Consider the following 18,010-nt stretch of genomic DNA (forward strand, 5'->3'; position numbering starts at 1 on the left):
TATAAGATTTATATTATTTTATCTGCTCAAATGGAGGAACTCACAGGTTTTGTAACTTTCCCAAGGTCCTCAGTATCGGAGTCAGAATTTGAACCCAGTTTTGTTGAATTCCAAAGCCCATACCCTTGTTATAAAGAGAGATGAACACAATTCCTTATTCATCCTCTTGAATATGAATAGTTGTTTCTTAAAAGATCAGGCTGTTTGAACATTTCCAGGCATCTTAACTGAAGACATATTTCTTCTGTGATTCTTACTAGTTTAGATGAAAGATAGCTGTCCAAAAGAATACAAGAGGTGAGATGAGCAAACACAAAGTGGAATCCCATAGTACCTGATCAGCTCTGCAGAGTAACTGGAGACTCATGAGTCTCCTTGACACATGAAGACCTCAGAGTTTGTCTCTGCTAATAGACATTTCTTAACCTTACCTTGCCATCTTGTTCTTCTCTCAACCCTCAGTTAAACTGCCATTGGTATAGAACGTATAATGTGTCACGGGTAAACTCACAGTGACAGAGGTGTGGCAGAAAAGCTGGATAATAAAGACTGGAGATGATTTCCATTTCTATTCTCATCAGGGTGGCCACAAAACCATAGCTGATCCCCAGGATAGACCAAGACAATCTGACTGGATACATATTCCAAAATTGTGCACTAGATGCCAAATGACCTTGTCAGGGGAGACATTTCCTCCAAATGACCAAGATGTTCACAGTTCTACTGATGATGGGAATCCCCAATCCTTTTCAAATAATTGTGGCATTCAGCAGGTTACTATTTTCTAGGAAAGAATGTGCATTTTATTCTTCCTTTAAATTTCTAAACAATGATGTAGATTTTATAAGGGGGGATTTTTAAGGAAAGAAAGTTGGGTTTTGATTGTTTGTTTGTTTGTTTGTTTGTTTTGGAAAGAAAGTTTCTTGACTGTACTGAATATAAAAATACTGTGTGGCAATGGACCATGTAGTTAGGTAGTTTCAGAATCCTTTCCAAGAATTGTAAATGTTATGACTTTATTTTGTAGGATCATGTTAACTTTTTTTAAATTGCATAGTGAGACTTTGGACTTCTTTCATTACAATTCAACTAATTTAAAAGAGGACAATTATTCCTCTAGAATTGAGTCTTATTCCTGTTTCACAAATTTGGAACTAAAATTGACTTTTGAGATAACAAGGAAGAAACCACAGGCATCGAGATTTTTAATTATTTTTATTTGGCACCAACAATATATTAGGTTGTGGACATAATTTTTTAAATTAAATGTTGATAAAATGTGTGCATGTACATCTTAATTCTGGTTATTCTTCTGGTTTTTTTAGCTAACATAACACTTCTTGGTCCCAATTTTCTCATCATTTAGAAATAATTAATTAGCCATTTAAGGTCTGAAAAAAGTAACCCTCTTTTTCTCAGATTTCTGGGTTTTGAATGACCTGTAGGCCCTGCCTGAAGATAAAGTTGGTGAAAGTTAGAGCTGGGGGTTTCCTACATAGGTACTTATCAGTCTTCTCCTAAACTACAGTCTGCCTTTGGATAGCTCTAATAATTAATTTGGGCTTCTCTGTTTCTTCTCCCTTCCCCCCTCCCTTCTCCCTGTCTGTTCACAGGTTATCTTGACGAATCAAATTACAACCCATCTGAGCAAAGCCCTTGCTTCTCAGGCAGACCTGGTGTCTCCGGCTGATGATTTGTCCCTGTCTGAAGGTAAGGTATCTGTCCTGGAGAGGCTGAAACTTGACACTGACAAACATCCCACAGCCTCCCTGCCTCCTGTTGAGAGTTTGGAGACATGGCTAATGGGTGCTGGCCAGTGAAGCCAGCTGAAGCCTGGCGATTTAGGTTTAGCCACATTTCTAGGTATCTGATTGTTTGTATTTGGAGTCTCTGCCCCCACCTCTGTAGTGAGCTCCTTTTTTCACTTGAGTGAATCATCTTCACAGGTATCCATCATCTCCATCTGGAGGCTGATGGTTCTTCTGTGGATTGTCTCAGATCCTTAGGAGGTCTGGCAAACTGATAAATGATTTTGATTCTGAGACCCACACTCAAAGGTCCACTTTACTAACGGCCCCATAGCAATTTAGCCTTTTGTTTGTCTTGAGTACTTTTGGCCTGGCTAAAAGTATAGAGCAGTTTCTTATGCCATACATGTAGGATTCCTGATTAACTTTACAGGAAGCTTAAGAAAAATCTCTACAGTGGTAAACCTGAAAAATTTTCTGCTAGCAAAGGTCAGGCTGGCTATATATTTGATGGGAATGAGCTTTAAGTAGCTAGAGGAATTACATCAGCAAGCCAGATAGTAGTTTCTAGTTTTATTGAATGTTCTTACTTGACATTTCTGACTTCTAGTCAAAGTTGAATTTCAGGCACAATGTTGTAGGCCTGGGTAGATGTGCAGAGCTCTTATGGGTCCTTCTTCCCTTTCCACTTTCTGAGAATTTTTCATAATGGACTACAGGGGACTTTTAGGCCTAGCAAGGTTCCTGACTGCCCAGGTGATCTTCTGTGGATGGGCCTTGGTTTATGATCTCAGAAACTGCAAGAACATCATTCCTGCTTCTTGCTGATGTCTTTCATGGTGAAAACTAATAGCATATTTATAAAATATAAATTTATAAAAGCTATAAAATGCTTTCTACTTTTAGTAATACATTATCATTCTCTTGCCATCTGGGCTGAAAATCTGAATCATCCAGAATTCTTCCTCCCTCAAATACTTTTCATCATCCTCTTTAGCTTTTCTATCCAAATATATCTTTCCTCCCTTTTAAAAATAATTTATGTTGTGAACAACTGGCTTATTAAACTCATGATTGGATTATTTTTTAATCCAAAAGAGTTTGCCAATTCTAGTCTCTACCATTTTCATTCTGCTGCTACCAAATTAAACTTCCCCAATCTGATATCTTTCTACCATGTCTTTCTCCTACTTAGAAAGCCAGGAATTGTCTTTTCTGAGAATGGACAAAATAAGTAAGTCAATTTAAAATTATTCAGGGATTTGGGATTTGTTGTAATCATCAGGGTAGAAGTATTTATACCACGAGAGTCAATAAATACAAAAACTCCTATGTTTTCTCTTCTGAGTGGACCAGTTTCCAGAGCACCACTAGATGAAATTAATGCTTCTTAGCCTTTAGTGTCTGTCCTTTCCTTCTTGTTCAGCCCCAGTTCCCACCAATTCCTATGGGGCACTCCTGTGCTCCTGGTGCTGATTTTTAGCTGACCCTTCCCACAAAGGTTCCACACTTTTGCAGAGATCACTCTCCCTATCTAGAGTAGCATTTCCCTATTTCCCTTGTTCACTTCTCTCGTTTCTTCTCTTCCCAAATTCATTCCTTCAAGGCTTCAAGACTGCCTCTTGCAGAGTCTTCTTGCTTGTACAGCTGGTCTCACTACTTTCTTCTTCTCTGCTTCTCTCTCTACTTGTTCAGCTGTATGAGGATAAGGCCTAGAAAAATGACTTTAACTTTTCATGCTTTTCTGACCAAACTGGCAGATTTTTAAGGAAAAAGACTGTGTCATGTTCTTTTTGTATGTGTGTGATGTCCCAATTCCTAGCAAAGTTCTAGGCATACTGAAAGCAGTAAATAGATGCTCAGTGAATATCATAGTAAATACTTTGAAAGAACCATGAGAATCACATAAAACACCTGAGAATGGCATTAAAATTTATTATGATTACACACACACACACACACACACACACACACACACTTGTGCACACTTGTTCCATTCTGAGGAGACCTGAAGAGAGTGTCTTGCTTCCTCATTTGAAAATCAGTTATAACACTTTTCTTTATCTTGGCTTCCTGGTTTATCTTGTGAAAAGAAGAGGAGCAAAACAGACAAAAGAAATGGCTTTGTACTTGAGTGTGACTGCTATAAGAAGATGATGAAGTATTACTAGCAGAGGGAGAATTACCAGCACATCCTTAGGCAACATGCCCTTATGAAATCCAAGGGAGAAAGGAAACAATTGGGTTTTGTTGTTGTTGTTTGTTTTTAGCTCTTGTTCTTATATAGCTGAACAGATAAAGAGGATATAGAAATATTTTTTCTAGGATCTATAATGAAGCTACTTACTAGTGAATTAAAATGAACAAATTTCTTACAACATTTATATCTACTTAACTATTGCACTAGTTAAGTTCATATATATATGTGTATATGTACATACATAGAGAGAGATGTGTATTTATATGACATATATCTATCATATAAAATATAAATTGCTTTGTTTTTTTCAAGCATTTATTGTATCCGCTTAGCATTTGTGTTAAGTAACCTGATCTCAGGCATGTTTTTAAATCACTTTGGGCCACAGGTTGGATGCATAAATGATTGCTCAAGTCTTTTCCTCCTGTAACATTATCAGATAGTGAGGTGAGTCTGCAGATCAAGAGTATCTACCCATGGATGGGGTATAGTTCTGATTTAGAGAGTACTATAATAGATTTCAGCTGCAGAGCAGAGGATCTGCTTAAGCAGTACACCCTTGAAAACAGTTGTAGGGTGAGAACAAGCGGCAAGAGCAGTAAAAGGATCTGAGTTGACCTAAGGAGAGTACCCAGCAGGAGCTGATTCAGGGAATGAAGTTCCTTCTGCTCTGACGCAGAGGAGGGAATACAAGTGACCTGGTCCAACTGAGAGATCCTTCTACCCCAGCAGATCCTGTGCTATTAATATCTGCCAGCTGCAGGACCAGAGCATCCCCCTGCTGAGATCAAAGGAGCCCCTATCTTAGCTGGAACAAGGTCATCTGCACAGGGCTGTAAAAGTGAACCCTGGATGGCTACAGGGCCATCTATGAGGGAGGAGAAGTCAGGAGATGGGGAGGTGCTCTCTCATGCTCCTTTAATCTCAGCTGACCAGCTGTTGCCCTCCCAGTGTTTGTAAAGTTGAAAGTTCTTTGTTTTTGTTTTGCTCCCCCACCCCACACCCTTATTAAAATTGTGACTGGGTTGTAGCTTGGATTAAGTAGACCCAGTATTCACTGCTTAAGTCTATGGTATGATTTCCTTCATTTAGGTTCAGTTCCACTGTTGAATTATCCAGCTCCCAGGTGGGAGAGCTACAGAAGGGAGAAGACCTCAAAGGCAAAGGACTTCCTCCATGTTTTTCCTGCCCCAGAGCTTGTGACTTGAGAAGAATTAAAGGGGCAAATTGAATTTTCCCTATTTAGTTAAAATAATTCTTCATTTATGCTGTATGCTTATAAGTTTGTAGCCTTTTATTTACAAACTTTCTCATTTATTTAGAATAATGGAACTTCTAGGACTAATGCAAACTGACCAAAGTCCCCCCATCCCAAGTGTGTTTCTCACACTAGTTTGCATACACTTCTGGTTGTTTATGTTGGAGAGAGGCAGAGAGAACAAGAGATAGACTGACAAGACCAGAAATGTATAGAGTAAGAAACAGACAGTAGTACATGAAGTTATAGATATGCCAAAAGTATCAATGCTAGAACTTCTGAAGATCCTGTTAATTTTATTTGTTTAAACTAGGACAATATCAGCCACAAGGTTATTCTTCCCACTCTATAAATCAGAGTTAAAATTTCATTCATGGGTGGATGCTCCTGATTTTCAGATCCACCTTATGAACTTATAATGTCAAAGCTGGCAAAAACTAGGAATGTTCTGTTCATCCAACTTATCATTTAACAGGAGAGATGGGGCCAAAATAAGGATTTGGGGTTTCATATTTTATATTGTTCTAGACCAGACACTGTTATTCAAACTATTTTCTTCTTCAGTTTTTGTTTTGTTGGCAGAAACTCCAGCATGGAGTTATTATGGTTATCATGGAGTTATTGGGTTATCATGGAGCTCAGTGACTGTAACTGTTTTGTTTTTTAGCCCTTGCCAGCTCTTTCTTGTGATCACAGAAAATACTAAGGACAATCAAATCTCAGTCATAAGGAATCTCTCTCTGTTCCCTATAGTGGTCAGTAAAGAAAAGATCTAAAAGTCAAGCTGGCCTAAGAGGGCATATCCTATTCTGAAGTTGCCTGGGATTTGAGAACTGGCTGAGTCTCCATCTACCAGGCACAGTTAGTAAGATTGTAGCAAGTTACAATCTTGCACAGATTGTAGCTCTACTCAATCTAGACATTTAATTTTCTTCTGATGCTTTAGCAGAGTAGCAGTTACTTCAGTGTGGTGACATGGCCCACTTCAGGAGTTCCAGGTGGCTTCATAGGAAGGAAGACGTTATTAGGCTGCCATCCTGGCATTCCCAGCACCTGGCACGTTGGTATCTTCCTATCTGCATTAATAGGTTTTGACAGATTATAGTACATGAAAACTAAAAGTACATGGAAGGGTCAGGGAAAGAACACAAGAAAAAAGCAGTGCTTACTAGAACCAAAAGTGGTTTCTAGTTTTAGTGCTGGGAGCCTTTCTATTCTGGTTGGAGTCAGGAGTTGATGGACTGATTTCATGTGCAAGAGAAAGTATTTTGGGATTCAAATTCCCTAACAAACCATCCCTGCAAAAAGCTGGAGTCCATTTGAAAGATTATATGCAAGTGTGTGGCTTGTGTCTCTTTTAAAATAAATTCAGCAAGCAAGCACAGCTCAGAATGGTTGGGGTGAATGGGGACCTATGGTTGTGAAAGAAGCAGACTTCAAAGCATGGTATGAATTTCCAAGTTTTATTTCCACTCTTGCTTTCCAGCTGGATCTGCTCTGGATTTACTGCAGGATGTTTGAAAATGTGGCTCCCTGCTAATCTCAGACAGTTGCTATGATCAATGGTTTCTTTCATTTCCGATAAAAAACACTGGTGTTTCTGCTTAAATTGTGTGTACTTTCAGCTTTATTATTTTAGTTGTGATTTATTGTTCTGCATTACCCAAATTTGTAATCCATTAACCACAAACTAAGGGTGGGTTGGTCAAGTTAGAGGAACTCTCTCCACAGTTAGCTCCAAGGCTCTTCATGGCCCAATCTCACATTGAATGTTAATTGGTTTGTGTAGACCATGCATAAATAGATATGGGTGGAGCAGCTTTCAGTAGCCACCCCCCAGGAGTATAGTGCAGGTTGGCTATATTAGTGCTTTGAAATTATAAGGTGTCACAGTGTGACTGCAATCAATATTATTAGCATTAGCATTTCCTTAGTACTTTAAAATGTTTTAAAATGATGAATTTCTTAATCCACCTCAAGCAAATGAAGCATGAAGGAGAGAAGAGAATTGCTCAATTGCAGTGCAAGGTGGCCATGGCAGGAACAGAAGTCAAAGTGCTTCCCATGAAATCTTAGATTTGAACAGTGTTGCCTCTTAGGAGCAAGTTTTGGATAAAAGTATTTAAGTGTCCTGTTGTTCTTTCAATTTTTGATTCCAAAGCCACAGACATATGTCAGCACATAAGGCGTCACATGCTTCTGTTCACAAGGGCACACATGTTTATCCATGCTCCACTCTTCCTGGCATTCCAGGGAATCCACAACACTTGACTAGCCTTATATTACTTCCAACAGCTGATCAGATGCCGTGAAAAATCTAATTTATAGAAAAAGATTAAAGGCACCAAAAAATGTGTGGTGTTTAGCTAAAGAAAGTCTAAATACTATGTAGGGTAGGAGAGGCTAGAGTTGAGAGGAGATGGGCACAGTCTACAAATATCTGAAAAGCTATAAATCTCAAGAGTGAAACTTCTTAAGGATTTGCAGCAGGGAGGCCAGGGGGTAATATAACCATGACTGAGGGATCAAAAGGAGAAAGGGAACATTAAAGTCAACCACCAGGAAGCACTTCTTGGTCATGAGCTCTGTTTTGCTGGTGCTAGTTTGCTGAAGGAAGACACATTTGAAGAACAAGGTACATGACAATCAAGTTAGATGAGAGCCAGACAGTTTTCTCTGGGCAGCAGTCTTTGAAGTGGTTCATGTGAGGGCTGAGCACATGTTTTGGAAATATATCCCCCTTAGACTCAAACCTCTTTACCACCTAGGATTTACTAATTTCCCAGGTCTATACATGTTCTTGTTAAGGTCTCAGAAGAAGACCAAAGGAACCAGAATGCCAAAGTCAGCTTTGCCAGTTGCCTCAGCTACAGAAATGGTAGGGCTGAAGCCCAGAGAATGGGATGCCAAGAATTGGCATGATCATATGTGATGTTCATTAGGATTTGCCGGATGATCATAACAAGATCTGGCCAGGTAGTCTGGCCCAAGGGTGGTCCAGCTGAGCTGTGACCTTGGTTCTAATATCTATCCCTTCCAAAGCTGACTTTCCCAGATAAAGTAGGGCTGTTCCTCAGTCAAAGATATGGAGTGGTTGTGTTTTTCCACCAGAATCATTATTCTAGTTGTTCTCAAACTTTAGCATGCATCAGAATCACCAGAGGTCTTATTAATATACACATTTCTGGGCTCCTACTCCCAGATTTTTAGTTTATCTGGGTAAAAGCCAGAGAATTTATATTTCTAACAAACTCTCAGGGGTTGATGATACTGTTGGTCTAGGGACCACACTTTGAAACACTGCTTTATTCATTGAATCCCTATCTATGTTAGGCATCACAGATACCAAGACAAATGTGTCTCTACCTGTATCTCAAGGAGATGACATTCTAAAAGGGGAGTAGATGTATAGAGTTCCTTTAGCACTCACCACAGTCATATGCCTCCTTGGGTCACCAGTGGTCTTTTCTATAGGCTTTGTCTCATGTCTGAGATACAGGAGTTACTAGAAGGATTTAGGTCTCTTCTGGTGGCAAGAAATAGAAATTCTCTCAAGATTACTTTTTAAAAGTTAGACCTATGGGGGGCTGAGGTTGTAAAACTCAGTGGTAGAGTGCTTGCCTAGCATGTGTGAGGCACTGGGTTCAATTCTTAACATTGCATATAAATAAATAGAGAAAAAGCTCCATCAACAACTAAAAATATATTTTTAAAAAATAATTGGCCTTATTTAAAAAAAGGTAGACCTAATAAGAGTAGCGAACATTTATGGACCATGTATTGTGTGCCTGGCATTATACATTTTCACAACAACCCTCTGAGGGCTGTATTCATCATGCCATTTAATATATGAAGAACCTTGAGGTTAGAAGATAAAATAGTAGCAGAGCCAGGATTCCAACCTATGGAGAGTGGCTCCAGAACTTACTCATTTAATCATTAGGCTCTTCTCTAAGGATACAACTGGGATTCTTTTAGCTATTTGTACAGCCAGATAAAATGGGAATTGGAAAGATTGAAACCTTGGTCATTCTGTTCTGTGTTCATATAAGTGTGTGTGTGTGCATATATTTACATACATATTCTCTCTCTCTCTCCACCCCCTCCATCTCCCTCTCCCTCTCTCTTCCTCTTTCTATATACCTTGACACTTGGCCTTATGATCTGATTGGCCCCGTTTATCTGGTTATTCTGTCTGTTGGTTCATCCTTTCACCTAATCAGCCATAACTAAGAAAGTGGCCAGAATACCCTCTTCTTTTAGCATGGCCTATAAACAGGAGCATTTCCACTTTATAGGAGCTTCTGTATGAAGAACAGATTCCTTTAGAATAGAGAACCCATGAGGTAAGCACCCCAACATAACATCTAATAGAATGGCTTTCTCCAGCCAAGCAGACATTAGTATAAATTTACTAAATGAGACTTTGTACCTCAGTTAATCTCGTCCATGATGTCCATTCTCAGTATCCTCTTGGTTTTTGAGATCAAATTTTTGGTATTGGTTACGTATCATTGGTCCATGCCTTCAACCAGATTTACTGTGGGAAAAAATTTCAAAAACATTTTCTTTCTGATCCCAGATAATCACCTGGCTCCTCTTTATTCTAATTTCCATTATAGCCACAGAGTTTGTCTACATGAGGAAAGATGTTTCTTCCATTTATCCAGAATCTACTGTCTACACTCAACTATTATTATCTGATGAGACAGGAGGCCTACTTAAGATTAACTAGGTATAAATTACCTCATATTCAGAGTACTTTAGCACAAACTACATCCCATAGTCAGTCTATCTATCAACTACTTAAGACAGGTAAGCCAGAGAAGCCAGGGTGGCATTTGAACAACTGAAATTCCTCCAGCAGAGAACTCCACACCTATAAGTTACATCCTTTCTGAATTTACAATAAGCTGGAGCAAAATTACTCTGTTCCTTCAGCTGAGGGTCTGAGTATATGTGTATGCACATGTGTTAGCAATGCACAGTGGTTGTGTGCACTGGGACAGTTCCTGTGTTTAATAGAAGACAATAGGTCTTTTTAGGTCATGCTGTTGATTTTTTAACCATTTCTCCCCCATATAATAGGCCCAGAAGAGCAGCTAAGAGAATCTATGTATCCTGGCAGTGTCGCCCCCAGCTACAGACAATAGAAGCTACCTAAATGGGCAGGGGATTAAGATGACAAAAACTGTTTCGTTTTAAAATATGATATATACATAAATGAGGAAGGAAAAGTATCAAAACAAATTAAGGAAATCTTGTCCCCAAGAGAGCTCTAGACCAGAAAGAGAAAAAGCCATCAGAACCTTCAAAATTGGAGCCCAAGAAACAGTGTCAGTGAACAAGTGACTGCCGGAGTCCAAGGACTAGGTCCACCAGCCGGGAGGAAATGCCTGGCCCCTTCAGGGATCAAACTGGACCTGAGGAAGGTGGCTTGCTATGTGACTGGATGATACTAAATTAGGGCAAACCAGCAAGAAAATCCTGTCTCAGAGTCATTGTAATGTTGGTTCCTTGAGGGTAGGACTTTTGTTTTTTGTTCACTGTTGGCTCTCCAGAGCCTAGAATTGTACCTGGCAATAATAATTACTCAATAAATTCATAATGCATGAATGAGGCACCAGTAGCTATGAGAGGATTATCTAAGCTTTAGAACTGTATTCACCTAAAGGGCATGAAGTCACCACCATAGTTTTTGTCACCCATACATCTCTATGCTCCAAAATTCCTTCAAAATGTGGGCAGTTTTTTTTACTATCTATCCATATGTGATGAGTGACAATAGGCAGTGTGGGGAAAGTGTTAGCAATGAAAGAACAGAAGCCTAGTAACTCAGATTTTCAAGGAGGAATCTTATATTTGCACAAGGGAGGTGACTGAAGTAGTTTAGTCTGATACAAAATGAGGACATCTATCATGCACCTACTGTCTACTATTTCCTGTGCCAGGTGCCAGGGACACAGAGGCAAAACTAGAAGTGCTGCTTTTTGAGAAGTTCAGAGCCCTGTGGTGAGGGGAATAATTAATGAACACATAAATTGCACTTGGCATCATGATGGCACGGGTCAAGGAGATTGCAAGTCAAGCACACAGAATCTCTGGTTTAGGAATGGGACTCTCTAAGAAGACTTTGCAGCAAGGAGTCGCTTTGGCCAGACCTCCAAGGATCAATAGCAGTTCCTAAGAGGGAAAAAAGAGTGGGAAGGTGTATCTGGCAGAGAGAAAAACCTTGCTGATGGAACAAAGGCAGGATGCAGACATAGACAAAAGCCAGATTGTGAAAGGTTTTATCCATCATGCTAATCGGTTGGAATTTTTTACTGAAGGTGATGGGAGCCATTGAAACTGGAAGGTGGCAAGATCATTTTGTAGTTCAAAGAGATTTCTTGGGCAACAATTTACAGTTTAGAAGGGATGGGAATGAATCTAGAGAACTCTGATTTTGATCTCTTAGAGAGGAATCCCTTTGGGGTAGGGTTAGTCCTAAATTTCTTAAAGCAATGAGAACTTTATAGTAAGTTTTATCATTTCTGAGATCCTGTATAGTTTTAATTCCCCACCTCATCAACTTAGGAGAGACTAGGTTTCTAATAGCATTAGGTGATCAAAGTGCCTCATAGTTAAAAGCAACATCAGACTATTTGTAATTCTTTGTTAGGAGATGAGAGAAAAATAGCAAATGAGTTGAAATAAATATGTTTTATGTTCCTTTTGCTAACAATTACAATAATAATATTGAGTGCCTACAATGTGTCAAGGCACTGTACTAAGTACAGAAAAGCTCAGCAAGTTTGTAGGGTTCAATTTCTTTTTGTGTGGTGCGTGCTGGGGTTGGAACCTAGAGCCCTGTGCTTGCTTATGGGGTTCAATTATTACCCTCATTTTAGAAACAAAGAAATGGAAGCACAGAGTGTTTACCTAATTTGATATAATTAGTAATTGGTAGGGATTCAAACCTAGAGGGTCTGCCTCCAGAGTCTGTTTTTGACCAGCATATATACTCAGGTCTTCAGGGGGATAATGCCACTACCTTAGAACTTATGGCCATGTATTTCTGTTGTAGCCAGAGTTGAATTCCATGCTTCCATATAATTGTTGCTGTTTTATTGCCTGTACCCTGAAATATCTTTATAGAGAGCCATTAGAGAAACAGTGTAGATAAAGTAGATATCTGCTCAAGGTAGATAAAGCATTGCATTTCAAATGAGGAGACTTACGTTCAAGGACTATTTCTGCCACAAACCATCTGTGCTATTTTGAGCAATGTTTTGAGCAATGTTACTCTTAATTTCTCCGGACTTCAGTTCCCTCAGCCACAACACGGGATTGTATTATGTGACGTCTGTGGGCCTTTTCAGTTTGCTTCTTCTGATGCATTCTGTCTTCACAGAGAAAATTTATATATTTTCTTTAGAGCCTTAGTCAGTCCTCTCTGTTCAAAGATTAACAGAGCAAACCCCAGGCTTGACGAACTCTTCTGTGAGCATTTTGGCACATCAATTGTTCACTCCTTCACACACACTCACTTATTCATACAAAATGGAGCACTTACTGTGAAATGCTTGTGGGGTGTTCAGGAGCAACAGGATCAAAGTTAGAATTGGTCCCTGGTTTTCTAGAACATAAAGGCTAATTCTTTTTGTCAGCTTTGTTTGGTTGGAAGCCTAGAATTTCTGCATACTGTAATGAAGTTAAACCTTACATCTAAATTGGCTCTGTGTTGTGCCACAGTGGATAAGATAGGAAAAGATAAGAAAATAAGGAAGGTCCAGAAAACGAGCCTCACACACATGCAACACTTAAAGTCACTCTGTGGCAGAGCACCTAGTGAATTGCCAGGATGGGGGAGACAGATTTTTTATGTTAAAGGCAATCACAGAAAGAAGAGGGCATTGTGATCTTTGTTATGGTGGCTTTTTGACCATCTTAGGATGTCAGGACAGAACTAAAATGGACTCCCTAATTGGTCTTTCTTGAGGAGCATATACGATGCTCTGGGTATCAGCGGGTAGACAATTTCCATCGCTGAGTTAGAGCCACTCATCAAGTGGCAGGCTATGAATCAGCACCATATTTCTTTGAAAACTTTATTATTCTAGCCAACGTAGTTCAGCATAGCTTAGCACCTGTGGTGGGTGACTGTTTTTCTTGGCCATTTAATGAGCACCAAATCAGATAAAATGCTGCTTGGTTCCTAGGCTCTTTCCAGACACAATTAAGCACATCATTTAGGTTGTCTGTCCGTTGGGACTAGAGTTTGGAGGAGCTACTGAAGCAACCTTGAGAAAGCAGTTAACCCTCAAAAATTTAGCTATTCATCACCAAATATATTAAAAAATTATTTGCAGCCAAAGCCTTACTATCAATGGCAATATAAAATAAATTTCAAAATCATAATTTAATTAATTTATCCCACTCCTTAAAAAAGTAGGAGATGACAATTCACAGGTCCTTTCCGGTGTTGTAAACCAACTCATTCTGAAGTCAGTGCAGTCAAGTTGCCCTTCTCAGTTTATTCATCTAATACCAAGGCCAAAGTTACCCATGCCTCTCGTGAGATTCACAAATGAAACCTCATCTTGTTGGACTTGAAATTTTTTGAAAAATCATTTTTTCTTCATGACAATGTTCAGATCAGCTGAGGCTAGCATGATTTATTCTAGATACGAATTAGAATGAGCCCAAGCTGAACAGTTCTCCCAGGGAAAGTAATCTAAAATCTGTCTGTGTGATCCAGTCTGACCTTTCACCAACTGGCTTTGGGAATTACAATGGACAAGGAAGAAATATAATCTTGATCCTTTGGCCTACTGATAAACATTCTTGCGATCCTAAGTGTACCTGGAATTTGTGACAAGTGCATTTTGGAGATATCTTTGAAAACACATAGTTGGGGAGATGTATTTGCATGACCCAAGTAAAACTGCAATGGAAAGGACCTTGTGGAGAAAGGTTGGGAAGGTACATATTGATCCCCGGAGGTCAGATTATGGTGTGCCAAGCAATGGATTGTGCCATTAGGAAAGAATTCTAGAAAAGTAAGGAAACTCATGAGAAAGGAGGTGATTTCTGTTGACCAGTCACCCTTGTTCAGATTCAGTGCAGATGAGAAAAGAAACTCAGAAATCTACGTGACAGCTTCTCTTGGATTGGATGAAAATACTAATTATTTTTTTCCTAGCTGGAATTTGACAGGGTCAGTTCATGTCTGGGTTTTCAGCATTTAATACAGGGCCCTTTGTCTTAGGAGGCGGCTGGACTGGTTTTTCCTCTAGGCAGGTGCACAGAGGGCGTTTATTGTAGCCTGAAACACAAACACTAGGCCCTTAGGCCTGATCCACACACTCTCCAGCATGGCTCAAGGAAATAAAGTGAACAATGACTCTTGCAACAGGCAAGCACTGTAAATGCCACTCCTGAATGAAATATTTCTTAAAACTTTGTATCCGTAACTTGATCGGCTCTTAAAACTTAATTATATGTCAAGGAATAGGAAGCCATTGGCTCCTCCAGCTGTCCAGGTTGAACGAGAGCACACAATGGAGCATATCCGATTCTCAGCCTTACTTAGGTAATCAGATTAATATCTCCTGAATTGAATTTACCCTTTTGATACGGAGTCTTTCAGCTGCCTTGTTTCACATCTCAAATTCTGACAAAGCTGTGCGGCCTTTGAGTAATTTCCCTGAAATCTATATGCGAGAAGCCTGCGCTCTTTTGAGCACATTTTGGAACTTGTACCAATTAAATCTGTTTCTGGCACACTTTTAATGGCATACTTTCCCCTGAGTCAATAACCGCTCCAAAATCTGAGGTCATTTGTTTAATTTAAAAGCAAAGGTTATGGAACAACCATTTCAGGCTTCACCAGCCAAGCGCCTGTGGCTTTGAAGGGGGGATGAGGTGGAGGAAAGGCTAATAAACTGGATTTCTTATGCACAAAATAAATTAATTACCATGTCTCTGTTAAATTGATAGCAAACCAGGTGTGTCCACATCCTTCTTGCCAGGCTTCTCTCCTTTTCTCTTCAAGTTCATCCCAATCTTCTAGAGTATTCTTAGGATAGAGTTTTACTCTCTTACTATTGGTCTTGCAAAACAAACATCTGGACTGGATTTTTGTCAGCTGGAGTCAAGAGCGAACTGTAAATGATGCAGTGATTTTTTTCATCCTTATTAAATTTATTTATAGCCAGCCTGAAGCCAGGAAACATGCCCAAACTCTTGATTGGAGGTTCTCGAGGAACGTAGGGTGGATGGTATTTTCCCCCTGTTGTTCTCTAAATAATATCAAAGCTAGAATTACATAATTCCCTACTTGGGTTTGTTTGCTTTTTGTTTTTTGGTTTTTTTTTCTCCCCTGAAGGACACTTTGTTAGGACATTTTGTGCGTCAGAATTCTTTCATTGTATTAGCTTATCCAATATGCCTTCCTTTCTGTCAGTGAGAGAAAAGGAAATGTAACTGGCATGGTATTTCTGAAAAATTACAGTGATAGAGAATGAGTTTCTGGTTGTTTGAGACATGAACCAGTGGCCTGGGTACAACTTGGATTTTTTTTCCTACCTTTTCCACTTAACAACCTCTCATATCTTTAAGCTGCCAAATCTCAAAGAATCTCATTCATTTTCTCATTTTTAAAGATAATACAAGAAGCTTTATAAAATACTTTGCTGTGCCCTTAGACCTTATTAAATAACAATGCTTCAGAGTTCCTGTAATTATTTAAGAAACAAAAGCTTCTAGCCAGTATTGAATCAACTGATGATTTCTTGAGGTCTCTTCTCAGTACTATGAGATGATTCTTTGGTTTTCTTTTGCTGACATTTTATCTGGGGGGAAGGGAAGGGGGCCCTTTGGGAATGAGGCTTGCTACCCACAGGCATTTCTTTTCCAGAGAAGAGACTGTTCAACTTCCTGCCACCCAAATCAGTCATCCTCAGCCTGAACAATGGAGCTTAATGTTCCCCATCTTGCTAAGGGTTAGTCTCTGTTGTTATAAAAGTGAATTGAAACCAAATGCACTTTCTGTTGGAAAAGCTGCCATTTATGTCAGCTCATAGACCATCCTGAGAGGGAAGGCTCTTTTAAAACAGGGAAATCCTGGCTGTAATATCATAATAGCACTTATTTCACTACTCAACCTGTGAATGTATCATTGATGCAACACTCCTCTAATTTATGATATTCCTGTGTTGCTTGAAGATGGGCATTTCATATTTAGTTCTTAGAAATGTTAATAGATCCTTCCATGAGTTATCTTGCTATAAATGGGAAAGCTATTCTTACAGAAGATCTCCTCAACTAAGGAGGCATAATAGTAGCTCATGTTCTCCACCAAGAAAAGTGGCTCTGTTTCCATGAGTCTGATGGAAGCATTTGATGCAAAGCAGCCTCATCAAGTGTGGGAATCTTCTGCCCACTTTCCAATTATTAAAGTAAAAGCCAATTCGATGGTACTGGAATTGGCAATAAAATGAGCCACAGAGAGATCATTACTCATCACATTTGTGATTCGGGGTACTGGATCAGAAAAAGAATATTTATTTTCAAGTTAAGGAAGAAAGGACAATCACAGAGATGTAGACAAAGACAAAGGTTATAGGCCAAAATCCAAATGATGATCAAGCAACACTGCTTCTTCCAAGACCATGAAGCCAAACAGATTTAGCTTTAATTATTTGGGGAGATGAAAATCAGAGGGTGGATGAAGGGAAAAGGCCAGGGGATAGGGTTTTCAGTCTACCTTAAAACCTTCTATGATATTTTAACAATAGACATCACTTTTATTAAGTCTCCCTAAAGAAGCATCATTAAATGCAGTGCTGTTTGCTATAAAACATTTCAGCTAATGGTGAAGTTGGAACAAAATCTGCCAAAGATATGGGAGTGAACTGACATAGAGTTAGTTCCTCTAACCAAAAGAAATGAACAATTATGGGGAATTCATTCTTCTAGCTGTGATGCTTAGAAAATTTCAGTAAAATATGATGATATCATATAAGGAAGATTCTTAGATATATAGGATACCATATGTAAATTCACCTGCTAGGCTCTTGTGGTGAAACATAACTTGATGAATATATGACTGTTTTTAAGGTGTTATTTTTGATTCTGCTATTTTATGTTGGTTTGGAGCCATCTTCAGGAAAGGAAATTCATTTATGTATATTCCTGTTTTCTATAATTCAAGACCTTAGAAATAAATTAGTTCTTAATCAGCCATCAGCCAGTTGCCTGAGACATGGCTCCTGGGGAGATTTATAAAGCCTTGTGAGGGTGCCCACATCTCTCTTGTGTAAAATTCCTCTTTCTCTGGCATCTTCAGTCTCAGGTCATGTAGGGGAAAAGTAAGATCAGAGATCCTGTACATTCTAGGACAGACGGGATAACATCAAAACTTTGTCCCCTCAGTCATTCAAACCCAATTTCTTCTTATCACCTGGTGAATTTTCAACTGTTCTACATTTTCATCCTCTGTGCTTTTGTTTTTCAGAAAGCCACGAAGCCTATGAACTGCATGACAGATATGATCCCAATAGTCTTAGGGGAGCACTGTACACTGTTATCAGGACCACTGTGATAGGTGTGAGTGCTTGAGCAGATATGAGGGGAACAGGCAGTCTTTAAAAAGAGTCAACTACCTCTTTCTTTAAGGAAAGCTGGTATGTCCAAAAAGAAATGAAACTCCACAGGGTGGTAAACAGCCTTACTTATGTGAACCAGTTCTAGACTTTTCTTTTGCTCTTCTAGCCTCCTTGCCCACCATTTCACTTCCTCTCACAGACCTTCTGAAGACAT

General features: G+C 39.2%; 1 protein-coding gene across 5 annotated transcripts in view; it reads left to right on the forward strand.

Moving 5' to 3' along the window:
• The window catches only part of Rad51b (RAD51 paralog B), a 572,244-nt gene that overhangs the window by 416,515 nt on the left and 137,719 nt on the right, over positions 1 to 18,010 (forward strand). For all 5 annotated transcript variants that reach the window (XR_007345763.1, XR_007345764.1, XR_007345760.1 and 2 more), the window contains exon 8: positions 1,614 to 1,710. Coding sequence is in view for 1 of the 5 variants with exons in the window: in XM_048798566.1 (XP_048654523.1) it covers positions 1,614 to 1,710 (97 nt within the window). In the remaining 4 variants the exon portion in view is untranslated. The remainder of the gene's footprint in view (positions 1 to 1,613; positions 1,711 to 18,010) is intronic.

The sequence above is a fragment of the Marmota marmota genome, unplaced genomic scaffold, assembly GCF_001458135.2.
Source record: "Marmota marmota marmota unplaced genomic scaffold, marMar, whole genome shotgun sequence".
In the NCBI taxonomy this organism is placed as follows: domain Eukaryota; kingdom Metazoa; phylum Chordata; class Mammalia; order Rodentia; family Sciuridae; genus Marmota; species Marmota marmota.